Source organism: Gobio gobio (assembly GCF_949357685.1).
Source record: "Gobio gobio genome assembly, chromosome: 16".
NCBI classification, from domain to species: domain Eukaryota; kingdom Metazoa; phylum Chordata; class Actinopteri; order Cypriniformes; family Gobionidae; genus Gobio; species Gobio gobio.
The window spans coordinates 32,884,224-32,904,028 of NC_137109.1; the positions used below are offsets into that span (position 1 = coordinate 32,884,224).

The 19,805-nt window shown below is 38.8% G+C and overlaps 2 protein-coding genes across 5 annotated transcripts; both read right to left on the reverse strand.

The window, feature by feature from the left end:
- Positions 1–1,286: 1,286 nt before the first annotated feature.
- Positions 1,287–9,325, reverse strand: spata4 (spermatogenesis associated 4; the record flags this gene model as incomplete). Its single annotated transcript, XM_079838629.1, has 6 exons — positions 1,287–2,266; positions 7,379–7,525; positions 7,963–8,183; positions 8,515–8,633; positions 8,780–8,909; positions 9,225–9,325. The coding sequence occupies 5 exons, from the start codon at positions 9,323–9,325 to the stop codon at positions 7,413–7,415; spliced, it is 684 nt and encodes a 227-aa protein (XP_079694755.1). The 3' UTR covers positions 1,287–2,266; positions 7,379–7,412.
- asb5a (ankyrin repeat and SOCS box containing 5a) lies at positions 9,036–18,908 on the reverse strand (the record flags this gene model as incomplete). Of its 4 annotated transcripts, XM_079838628.1 has the most annotated exons (8): positions 9,036–13,715; positions 13,824–14,015; positions 16,194–16,328; positions 16,471–16,624; positions 16,913–17,020; positions 17,273–17,352; positions 17,567–17,648; positions 17,831–18,236. In XM_079838628.1, the coding sequence occupies 7 exons, from the start codon at positions 17,628–17,630 to the stop codon at positions 13,588–13,590; spliced, it is 861 nt and encodes a 286-aa protein (XP_079694754.1). In that variant the 3' UTR covers positions 9,036–13,587. The 4 variants fall into 4 exon arrangements, with proteins under 4 accessions (XP_079694754.1, XP_079694751.1, XP_079694752.1 ...); XM_079838625.1 differs by lacking the exons at positions 17,567–17,648; positions 17,831–18,236 and adding an exon at positions 18,695–18,908; XM_079838626.1 differs by lacking the exons at positions 17,567–17,648; positions 17,831–18,236 and adding an exon at positions 18,695–18,893 and having other exon boundaries at positions 9,036–11,602.
- Between the last annotated feature and the right edge of the window lie 897 nt (positions 18,909–19,805).

Sequence of the window (19,805 nt, forward strand, 5' to 3'; positions counted from 1 at the left end):
TGTTCCAAATTTGAGGTTGATATATCAAAAAATGAGCTTTCAATAAGATTTTGTCTGGGCACAGTGCCACATTTTCCCCAATTAGATGCCAGCAAAGCTCCACTGATACACACCATGTTTGGATTTGTGATTTGCAGTACAGTTGAGTTTTTCTCTCCCAAATATTACAAGCACACACACACACACACACACAATTTACACACAAACTTACAAGCCACACACTGACATCCATACCAACACACCCACTGAGTTATAGCTGCATAATTGATCCAATAGTCTTTATAATATGCAGAAGCAGAAAACAGGAATAAAGTGAGCATTTGCTTTATAGGCCAAACCTGAAAAAAATGGCACCATCTGGTAAAAAAATTGTAAAAAGTTAAATTTTGAAACCTTGCCAAGAAAAGGAGAGCCTATTAACAAAGATAGCATAATTTTATAGTTAAATGGCACTGGGATTAAAAATTCCAATTGGGAATTTTTTGTCCAAACGATGCTAAGTGGAACTAATTTGTGTACCTAGTGCAAAATTTATTTTTTTTAAAGGAAATGGGGGTGAAATAGTAAAATTCCAATAATAATATACACCTGTGCCAAAATGTATGTAGTTTAACACAGGCAAAATGATCAAAAAAACTAAACTGAAAAAGACAAAAAATATCCACAAGGATGCACAAGGGTTAAATGACTGCATTCAGGGTCATTCCATTGACACCTCATGGCATTTTATTCCATTATTATTTGCTTTTTTAAATGTCCATATCAGACAGAAAACAGCATGAGCATGTAATAGGAAGGAGGGTGAGAAAATCAGAGGGGGCGTGAGAGAGACGAGGTGGTCTAAAAAGTTATTTTCTGGGCACATTCATGAAAAGTAGTAGGCTCGCTTTAGATATCCATGGCAACCTTATGCTATGAATGGGGTCTGAAAGATGCATGGTAACACAACAGATACACTCTTTATGTTTGACAGTGGCAGTGACCGTGTGAGAGTGAAAGAGACTGTGTGACACTGTGTTTGTGTGTGTACAAGGGGGAGAGAAACAGAGGGGGTAAACAGGCACCCGGGCAACTTGCCGAAAACCTGCCTGTCTCACAGTGAGTTTGCTAAATGAATGTCTAATTTTCAGTGGGCCTTGGGTGAAGCGGGGAAGAGAACATGCCGTGTCTTTCAAAGAAAACAGAGCCCTCTCAATACAGAGATAACAGAGATGCAACAACAGGCCTGAGAGCTGCTGGGGTTAACTGATAAACGTTGAATTGATGCTTTTTTTAAAGAGACAATCAAACCTCATGCTTGTTTAATTGTATGAGACTAGCTCCAGACAGTGTGCTCAAATGACACTCCAAACCTATACATTCCTATACAACTTCCATGGAACACTAAAGATATGGCCAAACTGCTTTTTCATACAGAAAGAGAAGACCCAACTCTCCAAAGTGCCAAAGACAAAAAACATAAATGTACCAAAAAAGTTCATACCACTTATGTGCTATATTATTGTTTCCTGTTACTCACTGTCACTGCCTACTCACAGAGAATAACCATAGAAACCTGACATGAGGAGGAGGAAAGAAAATTGTTCAAATATCATGATATATTAGGTCTGAATTAGCAAAAGCATGAATAAGATCTATGGATGAAAGTGTTTCTCTTATCTCATCTGTATATAACTGACAATTTATGCCGACTTTTATGGTCCTTTTGGAGCAACTGGGGTTAACAATCTCAGATATTCTGATATATGAATTATATATTTTTATATGTACTACTTTTGCCTTCTAGAGAATTTTTTGTTGTTGTTTATGAATCAATGAAATTGAAAAAAATAATAATAATTGTTTGAACTATTCCTTTAACAACTTAATGAACATTAGTTCTTCTGAAAAATATGAAAACTTTGAAGCACTTTGAATATTTATGAGTAAATCACAACAGAGATGGATTTGTTGACCCGTATAGTGAAGCTATTCCAATGTAGAAAATTCAAATCCAATGCCAATCTGAACAAGCCAATAAAACCAAAACATGGCAAACATGGATTTTTTTATAGATGTTTTCTGTCCAAACATTGACAACAAAAGCAGCCTACACACTGATGTGTATGCATGTTTTTATTATGAGAATTAATTGTGTGCTCAAATTTGTAGGTCCTCATTTTGAATGTGCTTTGAAGAGCTTCGTTGGACATCTACCTCAATCAGCCTCATAATTTGCCTCCAATATCTGCGAAGCATTTGCTTCTGAATCCAGATGCCACTGAACCTGCACATAAACACAAACATTCCCTAAATACAATATAGTTAAAAGTTGATACTACTAAAATAACACTGCTGCCCAATGCTGGTCACAAGTGTATATTATTATTATTATTATATACTGTATTTATTAATTAGCTTGTATCTTTATATTTTCAGTTCTCATTTTAGTGATTTTTTATGTGTATTTATCATGTAAAAAAAAAATTTCACTTCATTTTTCAGTAACACTTTAATTTAAGGTGACAGTTACAAGTTACTGCATGTACTTACTATAGTAATAACAGTAAATGATGCATAATTACAAGTAACTAACCCTAAACCAAACCCTAACCATAACTCTAAGTACACATACTTAATTAATATAACTCAAAATATGGAATAAGTACTGTAACTACATCACCTTAAATTAAAGTGTAACCAATTTTTGGTTTTAGTACATTTTATTTCAGTTAGTAACAACATTTCTAATTTTTACGTTTTTATCTAATAGTTATTTCAGTTCATTAAAATAATTTTTCATGTTTTAGTTAACAATAGAAACACTGTTGGGCAGTAGTGCTGCTAGCAGTAATCAATTATTTATACATTAGTATAATGACATTCCTCCATAGAAATATTTTAAAGCATTAGAGACTATGGGCCAGATTTATTAACAGCTTGCGTCAGCGCAAACCCTTTTTGTGTTAAAAAACTACTGTCAGGATTTACTAAAGACACGCAGTGAAAAATTTGCATTGAAAAGGCGTGGACAGGGTTATTTTTGCGGCTGGCCTTATTGCATATGCATTTGCAGGAGTTTCCCTTTCAGGTGCAAAATGTATGGGAGGAGAGTATTTAAAGGGGTGATGAATTGAGAAATCAACTTTCCCTTGAGCCTTTGATATATAAAAGTTAATAGTGTTATAAGAATATCCTGTAAGTTTCAGAGCTGAAAACTTCCTTGTTAGTCAAAGAAAAGCTTTTATTGACACCAGGCTCAGAAAACGAGAGATCTCAGAATATGTCGATCACTCACGTCATAGAATGCAGAAGCACCGCCTCAAGCCCGCCCACCGACTCGTGGAGCTAAACGGGTCGCACTGCCGAGCAATAAACATGCCAGTTCCAGCTCACACATGCGTGAGACATTGCGCGTTTGTTCGCTTCATTTCACTGCAGAATCGATTGTAAACAAAATATAGGTCGAGACTAGATTTGCAGACATATTGAGATTAAAACACAATGCTGTGCCTTCTATATCCGACAGGAACGGTGCAACACACTTTTGTGAGTAAAACATGTTTTTTATATGTGTTAGTATTGCATTGTTACAGATCGTTTGATATCTGTTGATTACGTACCTTAGCACGCTGGCACAGGCTGGAGAAGGTGTAATTGATTCATTCGTGATCAGATTCGGACTTGTAACGCCAGTGCTCGCAAAGGCCAACGTCCCTATGTGTTTTTCAGACGGGCTACCAAAACGTATCACCGGCCTGCCAACAGGCTATCTTAAATAGTGAAATAACATTCCTTTCTTGCGCGCGCGCGTGTGTGTGTGTGTGTGTACGGGTCGCAGTTATTCATCGATCGGGCGAGCCAAGTAATACAAAAATATTGTTCCAATCAATCGCGGGTGGATGAGAGATGAATCATTGTGTTTGTTTGATAAAGGCATTTCGTGAGTCCTGTGAGCGTTTCCCCAGACGCTTTCAAAACAATCCCCACATGTACTGAGGGGAGCTGAAGCTCATTAAATATGCAAATCTTATGCAATCCTAGCCGTGGGTGTTAAAGGTCCCATGGCATGAAATTTTCATTTTATGAGGTATTTCAACATTAATATGAGTTCCCCTAGCCTGAATATTGTCCCCAAGTGGATAGAAATGTTGATCGGTGTAAACCCGAGTTCTGGCTGTCTCTCTCTGCCTTTGAGAAAATGACAGGCCAGACTAGCCAATCCTGAAGCCTCCTGGTTTGACGTCCAAGCAGGAACGGTTTCCTCCCTTTCCTCCGCCCAGAGAATCTGGCACACCCATGCAAACACTCGAGAGATCATTAACGTTACTTGTGAACGAGTGAACTGGCAGTTTCTCAGTGTTTGGATGTACAAATGAAAACAGAAGTCTTTCTTCAGTTCCTTCTGATCTGTGATCATTGATTTCTGATGTGTAGCTAATTATTTATTATTCGTGCACACGCTGCGGCTTCTCTCTCTCCTGACAGAACGGTGTTTTCGTGTTTTCTATCTTGTGAGTCAGTGTTTTGTACGTCCTCGTCGCGTCTATCTGTTCTAAAATGTGCATACAGTCTTTTCTGTTTAACATCAGCAGTCACATCTTTAGAGATAAACCTCACACACGCCGAAGCTCGGCCTTCAACATCCCCGACCCCCAGTACTGCATCTGGCCCACAGCGGAGGCACCAAACGCGGCGTGAGATTAAGCAGAAGGGGGGTAAGCGTGAGGGTATCTGGGCTAGGCTAGCCAGCTTTCCCCACAATAAACTGGATTACATTCGATTACTGCTGTTGTGTCTTTGTTTGCGCTGTGTAAGTTACTCAATGCGCATCACTGACGCTATTCATATGATTGGAACATATCTAGAAATAATGCTTTAATCAAACTTACTAACTCGTTCATCTCGCTGTAATGGTACATTGCATGTGTTACAAAGTTGGTAGAATAATGATGAAGAGGACTCGGTGTGACTGGGACTCGTGTTTATTCAGAACTCTCAGATACAAACACAATAAACTCGCGCTGACAGACAACGCTCTCATAACTCAGTAGTTACTATAAATAACTTTGTTAGCAATCGCTCCGTCTCCGTGATGTCCTGTTCGCGAACGAATCATTCTTTTGAATCGGTTCTTTTTAGTGAACCGAACCAGTTCACCAAATCGGACTGAATCGTTCTAAACGGTTCGCGTCTCGAGTCAGCGCTGATCCATAATTTACTAACTTTCTGACATGAGTGACAGTCCCTCTGCCTAGAAATAAACTAATAACCTGAAGTATATTCTAGTAACTACAACAGTTCACCCTGAACTGAGACATGCTGAGAGAACTGATGTGAAGTGAACACAGGTCCATCTGTCTCTGGCAGACTCGTGCCTGCTCGTGCCTCATTAAACCACGCCCCCTCCGCTCATTTAAAATGCAAAGATGTCAGCCAATCACAACAGTGGGCGTTTTTCCTGAAGTCTCACAGCAGACACGCCTCTTGAAGCAGGGCAGTCAGCCACAGGGCAAACAGCAGTATAGAAAAAATGCCTTTTATTTCTAAATTATGACATTTTATGATGTAAAAATCATACTAACAATATAAGTACACCTCAGGAAACACTATAAAATAATAGAAAAATGCCATGCCATGGGACCTTTAACTTCCAACTCTTCAGTGCGGCACGCCCATCAAAACCGAGCGTTTTTCAGAGAGCCTCAAAACCAAGGCAGAAAATAGCCTTACTTATTCATTTAGATGTTTTTGAATGTAAAAACCACGTGAACGTCATAAGTTGACCCCAGATAACAGTATAATTTTTTTTTAAAAAAGCCAGTTCATGACACCTTTAAATGAATCACGCAACACGATTTACTATGACCTGCGCTTGTCAATTTACTGGTATTTGCGCCATTATTTACCATCCCAAAATCTTAAACCAGACACTAATTTGCGCAGTTCTTGGTTGATTGCGTTGGTTATTACGCAAACAACGGCTGCATCTGTGTTCTTTAATTTGAGTGTCGCCAGTAGATCACGCGCAGAACTTTCCACTCCCATCTGTGTTTGTGAATTGCGTTCTAACACTAATTTGCTCTGTTTAGTAAATCTGGCCTTAACTGTTCAACAGAGAAGCTATTTTAGTGTCATAACATTGACACTCTCTATAACATCACATTTTCTCACACAGTATTTCAGCAATCAAGTCCTGTATTTTAAAACTGCCTGTTTTAAATCATAACTAATGACCTATGTGTAAATCAATGACCTTTTGGAGTCGTTTCTTTTCAATTAATCAAATGGGTAAGCAAAACGCTCTTATCTTGCCTTGTAGCTTATAGTATAACTAGCTACTTTACTAGTACTCTAAAGGGTAGAACTCCTTATTTTAGCTAATCTCTAGATATTCACTAACTGCTAGCTACAATTTTCGAATAGATTACCTCGCGCTGCATTCACACGGGGCGTCAGCGTTAACGCTTCTCATGTACTTTGAATGGGTGATGTCATGCGTTGCTGAACTGAATTGTGGGTTCCATCCATATACTGTACAAAAATATGGACATAGTGTCCGTGACGTCACCAATAGGATTCTGAAGAGCAGTTTTGAAGCGTAAAGTAGGGTCGAGCTGGCCGTTGCCATTTTGGCAGCGCGTCACTCCCAGATAACAGAAAATGGGCAAAAAGGCGGGATGTGAGCGGAGCTGAGGTGACCCGATGACTAACAGACAGCAGATAAATGGCTATCAACCTGTCAGTCAAAGTGGCCATGCCCTTAATTATGCAGAACTTTAAGGCTTTATATAACGTAAACGAATGAGTTATAAAAAAATTCACCCTCCTCAGTTATCATGAAGGGCAAAATTAGCCGTATAGACCAAAACCACAATTTGTACCAGGCTGTAAACATGTTATTTTTTGCTGTAAAGTTGGGTATTTTAACATGGAGCTCAATGATATTCTGCTCCCTTCTGGAGCCTGTCTCTAGCAGCCAGTCGATAAATTGCAGTTTAAGTAATTCAAGATGCAGTTTAATGGCTTCAAGAGAAACTGTTGAAAGGTTGCCGCTTGGTTCCGTCACGTCGCTTCACTTGCGTTGCAAGCGGCAGAAGTTGAAGATTTCTGAACTTTTCAAGCGCCAACGCAGGCGTCATCCAATCAGATCGCCCTATGCAAATACCCTAGAGCAGACGCTAGCCAATTGCGTTCATGCAACCATAGACCAGACGCGGCAAGTAATGTGATTTGCTGTTGTCCCTATGACAGTCGCATCAGTGCCAAGCTTCAGCCACGCCCACCTTCAAGCGTCAACGCTGACGCCCCGTGTGAATGTGAATGCACCGTAACACTGCTTGTGACTCTGTGAAAAAACAAAACTTTTAAATTGAGTATTTATAGACTGCTGGCTTACGTATGTCTTTTGGTGGGAATGTAGGGCCAGACACTTAACAAGCTGCTTGACTGGTGTTCATCTGCAGGTTTGGCTCTCTCTGGTGGGCTAACACTGGAGGCAATCTGACAGCCTGTTCTCCAAGAGTGGGCTTAATATTGAATCGTTCTATCAAGAAGAACAAGGGGGGAGAGATCAATGTACTTTTTACTGAAAATATGACTCTACAATAACACATCCTTCCACATGACACACATCTTAAAGGAACACGCCAACTTTTTGGGACTTTAGCTTATTCACCGTATCCCCCAGAGTTAGATAAGTCCATACATACCATTCTCGTCTCCGTGCGTGCTATAACGCTGTGTGACGCACCCACTGCTAGCCTAGCTTAGCACAAAGACTGGAGGTAAACGGCTCCAGCTAGCCTACTGCTCAATAAGTGACAAAATATCGCCAACATCTTCCTATTTACATGTTGTGGTGTATAGTTACATCGTGTACTAAGACAGATGGAAAATGAAGCGTTTTTATGATACGGTGAATAAGCTAAAGTGGCGTGTTCCTTTAAGGCAAACAGAAATTATTCAATGAGTGTTACTCACTTGGGTCTTGGGTTCTCTCCTCTTTTCTCTGTTCTATGTGCCTGTGTATGATTGCAAGGACCTTGCACTGGTTGGTGATGATGTTTGGTTCAGCTATAACCTCACTGAGACTCAAGTTGCTCTTTATGGCCACTGAGGCTGTGGAACGAGCCACCATGGGCAGCTGGTCTTGATAAGCCTTGTCTGTGAAGCCTTGCTCCACCTTCTGGATGGTTTGGGTCCTACAGGAAGCATAAAACAAGCCAAACGAAGACAATGTGTGACATGAATTAGTCTTTAGCCTTTGAAGCATATGGGACTCATTATGAAACCAATTTGCATAGTTATATTACTCATTAAGTGTCTACATTATCAAGCTCCTCTCTTTCATTCAAACTGAATTTTGAATTTTATCCATCGGAAATTGATTGTATCATGAGAAGTGAGCTTTATATACCAGAATGGAGAAAAACTAAATATGAGTTTTGACAAAAATGCTATTTGGCTAACATTTGGTTTACATTTTCTGATGGGAAATGAAAATGCACAAAGAAAGTAAATGGGAAAGCTCACCTTCTGTTGGTCAGAATGGTGTACATCTCCTGCACAAGAAGCTCTGCAGCTCCAGGTTTACAGTGGATTGTACCATCTATGATCTCCTTCATCACACTGATGTTTTGCTTCACAAGAAACTTTCAAACAACCAAAACCACATCTTTATTAAACTGGTACATTTTAAAAAGAAAAGGCCAAAGCACAATATACATATTTAACTAAATTAAATGAACAATTGTTTTAATGTCACTTGGTGATCATTTCTGCAGGGTATCAGACTCACTTTCTCAATCTGGGACCAGTTTGATTGTTTGGCAGGCAAGGAAGTCCCATTGTCATAGGAGTGCATAGGAAAATCCCCTGGGAAATACCAGGAAAATATTTCCGCCACAAGGTATCCATTGGAAAAATCTCTTTGGTCAAAAAAAGAGAGCAAGGCACGTGTATAGCACATTTAATCCTTAATGGAAAAACAATTTTGTTTATTTTTGGTTTTTGAAATCTTATTTTTGATCCAATTTTTTTTTTTTTTTATAAAACCAAGTGTTATACTAACATTTTACTCAAAATAGCAGGGAGTTGACTAAACAGCTAAATAGAACTTGGCTTCTTGACTAGAATTGTAAATTTACTAGCGATATACCATATTTAAGATTTTAAACAAGATATATTGTGATCCACTAAATGGCTTGTGGGACTGCAGAGATGCTGTTATCTTTTCTACTCACCTGCGCACGTTTTTTGGAAAAAACGTTAAGTCAAGACTTTGCAGCCATTTCAAAACTTCTCGTGGTATACCAGCCTTCTTAGGCGACTGTGAATAGGCCATTTCTAAGTATGGGTAACGACAGAAACGTTGAGCAGCCTTACATTTGTTTGAGGAAGAGAACACCGACCTCGGTTTCATTGTTTACAGTTGCATGGAAACAAGCGCACGCGCTGAAGTTGAAGTGCTGCCACCTGCTGGTAGATCATAAACTGTAGTAGAGCATTGGGCTGTGTCCCAATTTCTAAACGTGATAAATCCATCTCTGAAGGGCACTTAGGAGACAGTCATACGATCATTGCAGCCATATTGATGGGTCGTTTCAAACCAAAGTGTTCAAAAGGGGCTTTGTAATGAAGAATTTTGAACGGATGGACACTTTACTCCCATGATTCTTTGCACAGGTTTAATTTGTTCGGCACCAAAGAATGGCTGTGGCTTAACCTCCTGGGTGCCACTGTCCTCGTACAATGCCATTATATTTTAGTGAATTTCTCTGACACCTTACATGTCACAGTTTTAAGTCTAGATGTCCTGTAAAGAGCACATTCAGGCTTTTCAGAGATACCATTTGTTTTGAGGTTTCACCAGGACAACTCCTTGGTCTTTAAAAATGACTGAAAGATCAAATTTAGCACTCATATGGAAATATGATCATATTTTGTAATTATCATTTAAATCTGCCTTATTTTCAAATATTTTGTTATAAATCAACATCTCAGAAACATATATTAGGGTTTCTAATCAAAATATGACTTTCTGTTACAAAACAGGGCATTGATTTCACACGTTTATCAGGCATTTTGGGAGACACAAGTGAACAGGGAAATAAATTAAATATCAAAGTTCCTATAAAATATTAAAAATGTTGCCAACTACTACTCCCATTATTATTTTTTTTTCATTACATTTTGCTTCAAGAACACATTAATATGCAAATTAGAGACAGTGTATACATTGCATAGAATGGAAAAACCCATGTATGGCCACATGTTGCATGAAGTAAAATGGTATATCAATTTATTCCGTTATATCTTTCATAACATAGTTGAGAATCAAGTTTGGTAAAAAAAAAAAAAATCCTGAAACCTGAAAATTGATTGGTGAATGAAAAAAAAAATGACATTGTTTTTGCCTATACATGTAAATTTTATTTTTTAAACAACTGAGTCCCGGTGTCCACATACGAGGACATAGCATAACATATGAATAAAAGATCATTTAAAAATCTTATGCTCTAAACAATGTAATGACATGAAAAAATACTAAATTCAAAAGTTTTCCTGGGTCTTAGGAGGTTATTATTTGTATTTTATGATAATAATTTTTTACTGATTACTGCAATCTCATTTTGAGTTAAAAGTGGTGCATCTCAATCTGCTCCCTAGTTCAGTAGTCAGGGCACTGATCAGGGAATCGGTTGTTGGCTGCATCTGAAATCGCATACTTTCCTACAATATAGTGGGCGAAAAATAGTGTGTGACAAAAGAAGTATGTACGAATTCACAGTACTCACGAGTAGGCAAAAAGGACCCGGATGACCTAATTCTTCCGATGAGATTCTGAAGTGAATTGAAGTGCATGATAGACACTTTACTATCCCACGAGGCCACAGGAGAGGATTCGTAAATGGCAGTGAAGCGACGCAACTGACGCTGGTATCACATGATGATAATGACAACATGGCGAATGTAGTACGTCCGGATTACATTCATTCTACATATATTCAAACTATAAAGAGAACATACTTTTTTAGTATCGTGAAGTAATTACTTATTCAAAATAAGTACCTAATCAAGAACGTATGCGATTTCGAATGCAGCTGATCTCTCCCTAAAAGTCCCACAATGCAACGTGAAAACCAGAGAGCATCTGTGCTCACTAACATATGTTCTAAAGTGCAAAACATAAATAACGTGAGACTGCTCACTAGCTACACATAATGAAACGTGACAGATGTTTTTAAAATACAAACCATTATTTAATTATATGTCAGCATAAACATACATCCGCTAGACAGGTACTGAACATAATCTAGCTAACATTTATAATTTATTTACGGCTGAAATGTTGCACAGGCAATAACAAGCAAAATATTTATCATGACGTACTTTAAATAACATAAAAAAATAATGTCAGAATGATATTCTGTTGTTCATAATTACCAGTAGTGATGTTGTACAATGAGGACGTTGTCACATCGTTGGAAATAGAGTCATCAGTGTCCCAATGTGTAGTGAGTCAGTGTCCTTTACTGTTCTTACCAGTGCCTGAATTTGTGAACACGATATACTGATTCACGAGCTAGGGAGCTGATTGAGATGCACCCAAGTTGTCCAACTGTTGTGCCAGTAAACACACAAAAGAGATGCCGTTATGAGAGGGAGGGGAAGTTATTTTGATTCAAGATTACAAGTGCACATGAATTCATGCTGCCAATTTTGATTTCATGGTGACTTTAAAGGGACACTGAGTCATTGGAATCAGATAGTTTTAAGTGGAAAGAGTTGCTGAGGTATTTTGTTTGAATATTAAAGTGAGATAAACAAGATGGGGTACCGTTATTTAAAGGTCCCATGGCATGGCATTTTTCTATTATTTTATAGTGTTTCCTGAGGTGTACTTATATTGTTGGTATGATTTTTACATCATAAAATGTCATAATTTAGAAATAAAAGGCACTTTTTCTATACTGCTGTTTGCCCTGTGGCTGAATGTCCTGTTTCAAGAGGCGTGTCTGCTGTGAGACTTCAGTAAAAACGCCCACTGTTGTGATTGGCTGACATCTTTGCATTTTAAATGAGCGGAGGGGGCGTGGTTTAACGAGGTCTACGACGCACGAGCTGCTGCCAGAGAGACGGATGGACCTGAGTTCACTTCTCATCAGTTCTCTCAGCACGTCTCAGTTCAGTGAACTGTTGTAGCTACTAGAATATACTTCAGGTTATTCGTTTATTTCTAGTCGGAGGGGCTGTCACTCATGTCAGAAAGTTAGTAACTCTAGTAAATTATGGATCAGCGCTGACTCGAGACGCCAACCGTTTAGAACGATTCAGTCCGATTTGGTGAACTGGTTCGGTTCACTAAAAGAACCGATTCAAAAGAATGATTCGTTCGCGAACCGGACATCACGGAGACGGGGCGATTGCTAACAAAGTTATTTATAGTAGCCTAACTACTGAGTTGTGAGAGCGCTGTCTGTCAGCGCGAGTTTATTGTGTTTGTATCTGAGAGTTCTGAATAAACACGAGTCCCAGTCACGCCGAGTCCGTCTTCATCATTATTCTACCAACTTTGTAACACACGCAATGTACCATTACAGCGAGATGAACGAGTTAGTAAGTGTTGATTAAAGCATTATTTCTAGATATTTTCCAATCATATGAAAAGCTTCAGTGACGCGCATTGAGTAACGTTACACAGCGCAAACAAAGACACAACAACAGTAATCGAATATAATCCAGTTTATTGTGGGGAAAGCTGGCTAGCCTAGCCGGATACCCTCACGCTTACCCCCCTTCTGCTTAATCTCACGCCGCCTATGGTGCCTCCGCTGTGGGCCAGATGCAGTACTGGGGGTCGGGGATGTTGAAGGCCGAGCTTCGACGTGTGTGAGGTTTATCTCTAAAGATGTGGCTCTGCTGATGTTGAGCAGAAACTCCCGACTGTATGCACATTTAAGAACAGATAGACGCGACAAAAGGACGTACAAAAACACTGACTCACGAGATAGAAAACACCGTTCTGTCGGGAGAGAGAGAAGCCGCAGTGTGTGCATGAATAATAAATAATTAGCTACACATAAGAAATCAATGATCACAGATCAGAAGGAACTGAAAAAAGACTTCTGTTTCCATTTGTACATCCAAACACTGAGAAACTGCCAGCATTCACTTGTTCACAAGCAATGATCTCTCTAGCGTTTGCATGGGCGTGCCAGATTCTCTGGGCGGAGGAAAGGGAGGTAACCGTTCCTGCTTGGACGTCAAACCAGGAGACTTCAGGATTGGCTCGTCTGGCCTGTCATTTTCTCAAAGGCAGAGAAAGACAGCCAGAACTCGGTTTACACCCATCAACATTTCTATCCACTTGGGGACAATATTCAGGCTAGGGGAACTCATATTAATGTTGAAATACCTCATAAAATGAAAATTTCATGCCATGGGACCTTTAAGTAATTATATATCAAGGACATCACAGGCCTATTCTTTTCAAATCAGGCCACATAGATTATTATTAAATGGAAAAACGACTTAAAATGATTATTTATACAAAGTCTAACTACATGACAATACTAAGATGGACTGCCGGTAAACATAATGACATCATCTATATTGTAAAAAGTTCTTCATAGCTTTTGGGAGGGGCAAATGTGGTAGAAGATGTAGTCTGGAACGTCCTAAACTCTCCCTGATTTGCTGACGGCACAGCTGACGTAGAGAACGGGGTGTTGCTGCAAAAGGAGCACAGCTGATAAGAGCTGATGCGGTAAAACATGCAAAAGTCAAAACAAAACATCAGTGACTTTTGAGCCTACAATGCTGCTGCACATTTAACTCACCTTCATAAATCAATAAGAAGCCTTCTGTAAGGCTCCCTGGAGGAGCAACCTCTACGGGCCGTTTATAATCCAGGCTGCGTGCATTTACATCTGCCCCAAATTCCAACAGGAGCTTCACTATGCTTACACAGTCTTTCTGGGCTGCTGCATGAAGAGGAGTCTCCATATGTGTGCCTCTCTGCACATCTGCACCTGTGATGGTGAAAATGCAGTAAAATATTAGTACAGTAAGGGTTATTTTCCGAATATTAAGCCTGACTTTTAGTGTGAACTAGTAGCAGGCAATATATCAGTTAAAACAATAAACAGGAAGAAATGTGTTAACCCATATAGGCCTATACATTTTCGTGTATCATTTCTATCACAGTCATATCAGTTTTACATTCTGCAATGAAGAAATCACATTAACCCCTACCTGTTAGTTTTCAAATTTAATTGTAAAATTATTTGATTGGTTAGTTACACTTTATTTTAAGATGTCCTTGTTGCAGTGTAATTATGCATGTAAGTACTGAGTAATATTAAAGTGATAGTTCACCCAAAAATGAAAATTAGCCCATCATTTACCCACCCTCAAGTCATCCTAGGTGTATATGACATTCTTCTTTCAGACAAATAAAATCTTAAAAATAAAAAAGAGTTAAATTACAAAATTCCAGGCTAATCCAAACATTAGAATTTGATTAACAGTTGCTCTGTTTTTGAAGTCCATAAAAAGTGCATCTGCCCATCAAATAACGTGCTCCACGCGGCTCTGGGGTGTTAATAAAGGCCTTCTGAAGCGAATCGATGCGTTTGTGTAAGAAAAATATCCATATTTAAAACTTTATCAAGTAAACTTTCAGCCGACCGCTTTCCGTGTTCAATTTATGAAAAAATTGTTGAAAGTTCCCCTGCCGATCGAAAGACTAACGCGACCAGGTAGGCTCGTCATGGCGTCAGGTACGCATCTTGAGTTTCACTTTCAACATTCAACACTTTTCCACAGAAGGCGGTCAGCTGAAAGTTTACTTGATAAAGTTTTAAATATGGATATTTTTCTTACACAAACGCATCGATTCGCTTCAGAAGGCTTTAATTAACACCCCAGAGCCGCGTGGAGCACGTTATTTGACGGACAGATGCACTTTTTATGGACTTCAAAAACAGAGCAACTGTTAATCCAATTCTAATGCTTGGATTAGCCTGGAATTTTGTAATTTAACTCCGATTTTATTCCTCTGAAAGAAGAATGTCATATACACCAAGGATGACTTGAGGGTGGGTCAATTATGGGCTAATTTTCATTTTTGGGTGAACTATCCCTTTAATTAACTAAGTGTACTTACTATAGGTTTGTTGTAGGGTTAGGTGCATGTAATTATACATAACTTACAGTTATTACTATAGTAAATACATGTAACGTGTAACAAGGACACAAATAAAGTGTTACCACATTTAATAACGCTGTATTCATTATGTTCCTAGAGGCAGTAAGAGGCGCAGAAAATATAGATTTTTTAAACATAAACGAAAAACCCTCTTATTTAGTTTTTAGTTTTATCTCATAAGTATACACATTATTTTTTAACATTGTCATCATTATTTATAATCTATTATGTTTTTCAACATTTCATTGGTGATCTTTCTTTGTTTGAAATAAATTTCGAATGTGAGCTTACATTCTGTGATGAAATAAAAAGATTCAAAACAAACGACTCTTTAGAGCAGATTCTTTTTGAACTGTTTTCACTCGCATTAACTGGTTTAAACCAGCCTGACACTGAGTGGTTACTTAATCAAGCAATCTGACTTGCTCACTGAACTCCACTTTACTGTTACTTTCAGCAATGTCCATCTCAAAATGAATCTATTTTTATGTACTTAAAGGTGCACTGTGTAACTTTTAGCGGTGAGGTTGCAACCGTCCACCGCACACCCCTCCCTTTCAAAGCACAAAGAGAAGCTACAGTGGCCAACACAGGACAAAGATGTCGTTGCAGCAGAGAGCAGCTCTGTAGAGCAGTTTGTCCGTTTAGGGCTACTGTAGAAACTGTATGACAGTGCAAAATGGTGACTTCACTGTAAGGGGAACCCCGGTATATATAGATCGAAATGGCTCATTCTAAGGTACTAAAAACATAACAGTTCACTAAGTAAGGTCTTTATACACCACTGAAAACATACTTATGCATATTATATTGCATTTCTGTCAATAGATCCTCATAAATAGTACACACTGCACCTTTAAGGCTCATGAACATTAACTGTAATTACTGACTGGTTGAAAAATTGAAGTTGAAAAATGAATTACACATTGTCAGGTTGTCATAAAACTGCTTTTTACTTGTCTGCACAGCTAGTCAGTAGTGTGAATTTTGACACGTTTACCTCCATCAAGCAGTATGCGGACACATATGAACTCCTTACACCGACAAGCACTGTAGAGAGGGGTGCCCATGTGAGGGATTTCATAATCCACATCCACACCCCATGCAACCAGCGCCTCCACACACTTGCTGTAACCTTTTGAATGAGACCATATAAAACCATGTCATATTAAAAACTACAAGAGTCTATTAGGAAGTCAGCTACTTTGAGTACCCTAATTAGCCCTAATTTTGATTTGAGTAGCAATATGGTGCTCTAGTGTCAATCTTATACCCACCCCTGCTGACTGCCTCATGGATGGGTGAAGGCTGGTATATAGCCAGGGCCTGTGGTCTAGCGTCACACTGCAAGAGCAGCTCTAGACATGCCAAACTGCCAGCTGAGCAGGCATGAAACAATGGAGTCACACCATCTATAGTTGTCACATTTACCTGAACACACAAACATAAAAAAAATTAAGATATTAGTATTATTATAATATTTAAGATATTGCCAAATTGTTTGTGGTAAAATTGTTAAAATAACATATATAATATAATAAAAAGCTACTGTATTTCTATAGAATCCAAAATTGAATTGATCAAATAAAATATACATAATCATTTAAACAAAATAAACAAACACAGCAAATATGCTAAACTCCCTAAAAGAAGCCTAGGCCTTTGCTAATCAAGACCTCTGAAATGAAAGTGTTACCAAGCAGCCCTGAAGAGACTAACGTTGGCTCCGGCATCTATCAGGGTTCTGGCACAGGCAACATGGCTCCCCATGCACGCCTCATGAAGAGGGCTAATGTGGTCTATTGTCAGCACATTCACGCTGTGGCCCTGAGGACAGATTAAGAGAAATGAATATTGCATTTGAATGTGCAGGGTTCTTTTATTCCAGATGGGGGCAGCAATGCCCTTTCACTAAGGTGCATTATGGATTGCAGCATTCACCTCTACAACCAAATGTGTATTGCATTACTAATCCGGTAGAGTGCATGTGACTACATGGTATAAATACTACACACATTAATACAAGTACATATTTCTTATCTAAAAGTTGAACTAAAGGTCATTTAAATGAGAAATGACCTGAGCAATGAGGGTCTTCAGGGCCAGCAGTCGTCCTTGGCTGGCAGCATCATGAAGAGGGGAACGGTCTGCCCAAGACCCTGGAGAATGAAAACAGTTATTTGCCAAACAGGAAATACAGGAATTATATACTGTATACTGTATGTGTGTGTATTATTATGTATAAACATTTCATGTTAATATAATGTTATTTAGATTTAAAACATTGCTTTCTGTTTATTTTCAGATGTAAGTGGGATTTTCCTAGATTTTCACTGCACACACATACACAAAAGCAGATATGCTAGTACACACCTGAGTCAATATCCAGTATAACTGCTGATGCATTCCACACGTCATCATCATCACCTCCCTTCATCACTCACTCAATACTATCCTTCGGGTTCAAACCACAAATAGGACCAACTCTCTGTTGACCATCTCAAAAATCTGTATCTTTCGAAGTTCCTTCTTTTAGTCTCACATTCAAGAACAATTAATTCAAGAACACAGCTCACTTTTGCACTCAGGATATTGTAATTCGGTCCACGTACACACGAAACATATCAAAGCACCAACCTTGGCTGGTTAACCAGCTCAGCAAGACTTCCACTTTGACAGCGCTCGTGTCCCTTCAGGAAAATGTTTTCTCCTTATATCATTTTCTTCAAAAAATGCTGTAAAAGAGTCACTGTGGCTGTCTGGTGTTTTTTTATCTCTGTTGCCCTACTTAAGGTGCTTAGTAAATGCCAGACTATAGCAATCCCCCTGTGACTATCCCCCTTCTCTGTTCCTCTCTTCCTGATCTTAAACTTGGAGAAGCAGTTTTCTGAGATGCTCTGTGAGACAACTTGTTTACACCAAAAGCCCTCACTGCTGTTTATACGGCCCCGGCTGCACTACTCAAAATTTAGCAGACAAGAATCTGGCTGCACAAATGCATGATAGACTGAAGATGACTGCATTTCTCGTCTAGTCAAAGGAGAGGGGGTGCATGGCCTCAATTCTATTTATACAACACTGTAAACAGCAGCCTGGCAGCCATTCCTGGGCTTTGGTTGCATGCACTTTGTGAACTTCAACGTGCTTGATGTTGCATGTTTAGGATCTGTTGGTCATGTGATCGTAGTCTGCTATGATGCAAAGCAAATAAAAATGAATCTTAAGAGTGTGCTTTGGAATGCAGAAATGATACTTCTTGAACTGAAGTGTTAACCATAATGTAAAATGGTACTCCCTGTTGTGTTCCTTATCACATGCAATTATAATTATTATGAATAAATACATCTACACTGCAGGAAAACCATTGTGCAATAATAATATCCCCCATGCTCCATATATATCCTCATAGTAAGCAGGCCATCATAAAGGGCAAATTGCTGGCAATAGGAACTGAAATCCACACAAGTGGTGAGCAGTGATGTAAGCGTGCGCTCTACTTACCATGCCCTTGACCATTATCATAGAACTCGGCTGAAATCCGGGCAGCCTCCTTGCGGTTGCCTTTGATGATGTAAAAGTGTGTGAGTATATTAAGAGTAATTCTAACGAAAAGTTTGAAGCAGAAGAGGGCCAGGATGGTGAGGTAAACATTGGACAGCTGTGCTGCGAATGGCCTGTGTTCCTCAGTGGTCTCAGTCATGGCTGTTAGTGTTTTAAGAATATTTTGTGGCAGGATAAGCAGAGTGCACTGCTGTATACCACCCCAACAGCACCCCCCATGCACTTGGGACCTTACTGCAGCTCAAGTAAGATTTGGAGATCACGTTTCAAAGGAAAAGTTCTGCAAAAATGGAAATTCAGTTTTTTCACAACACTAAAGTCAGCCCATAGAATCCACAATACGTAGCACATAAAATTACAGTATGACTAATAGGCCTACATGTGTATTTTTGTTTTTAAAAAATAAGTCTCCTATGTTCATCAATGCTGTATTTATTTGATCACAAATACAGTAAAATAGTACTATTGTTAAATATTAATACACTTTTGTTCTAATATGCTGATTTGGTGCTCAAGAATAATGTCTTATTATCAATGTTTCAAGGGGTGGGGGTGTTCTAGTTTGAAATGTAACGTTAGAGGATGTCCATCTTTTATCCACGTAATAGCATATAGTGGGATTTTCCCACTGGTTAAAAAATATAATGTCTCCCAGTGAATCTCGGCCATTTTCACCACAGCGTATGCGACAATATGATTATGTCTTCTTAAATTGTGTAACACATGGTCAGGATAATTACATTTGCATAGCCACATTCTGTATCTGGTTTTATTATACTGTACCTGTGCCAGTACAATTGACTGAGCATATTTCTCACTGAATAAATTGTGATGAGGCACTGCAGTCAGTTTATTCAGTAAAAACATCAATGGAAGAAAATTTTATGGAATAGTCCAATATTTCCCTAGTAAGTATAACGTTATGTATTCTAATATATGCATATTATACGGCCATGTAAAAAAAATGAATAAATTGATAGATTCTTAGACAGATCACTTACATTCTGGGTAAGGTTTATCGACGTTAATAGTTTTCGAAACGTTTTTACGT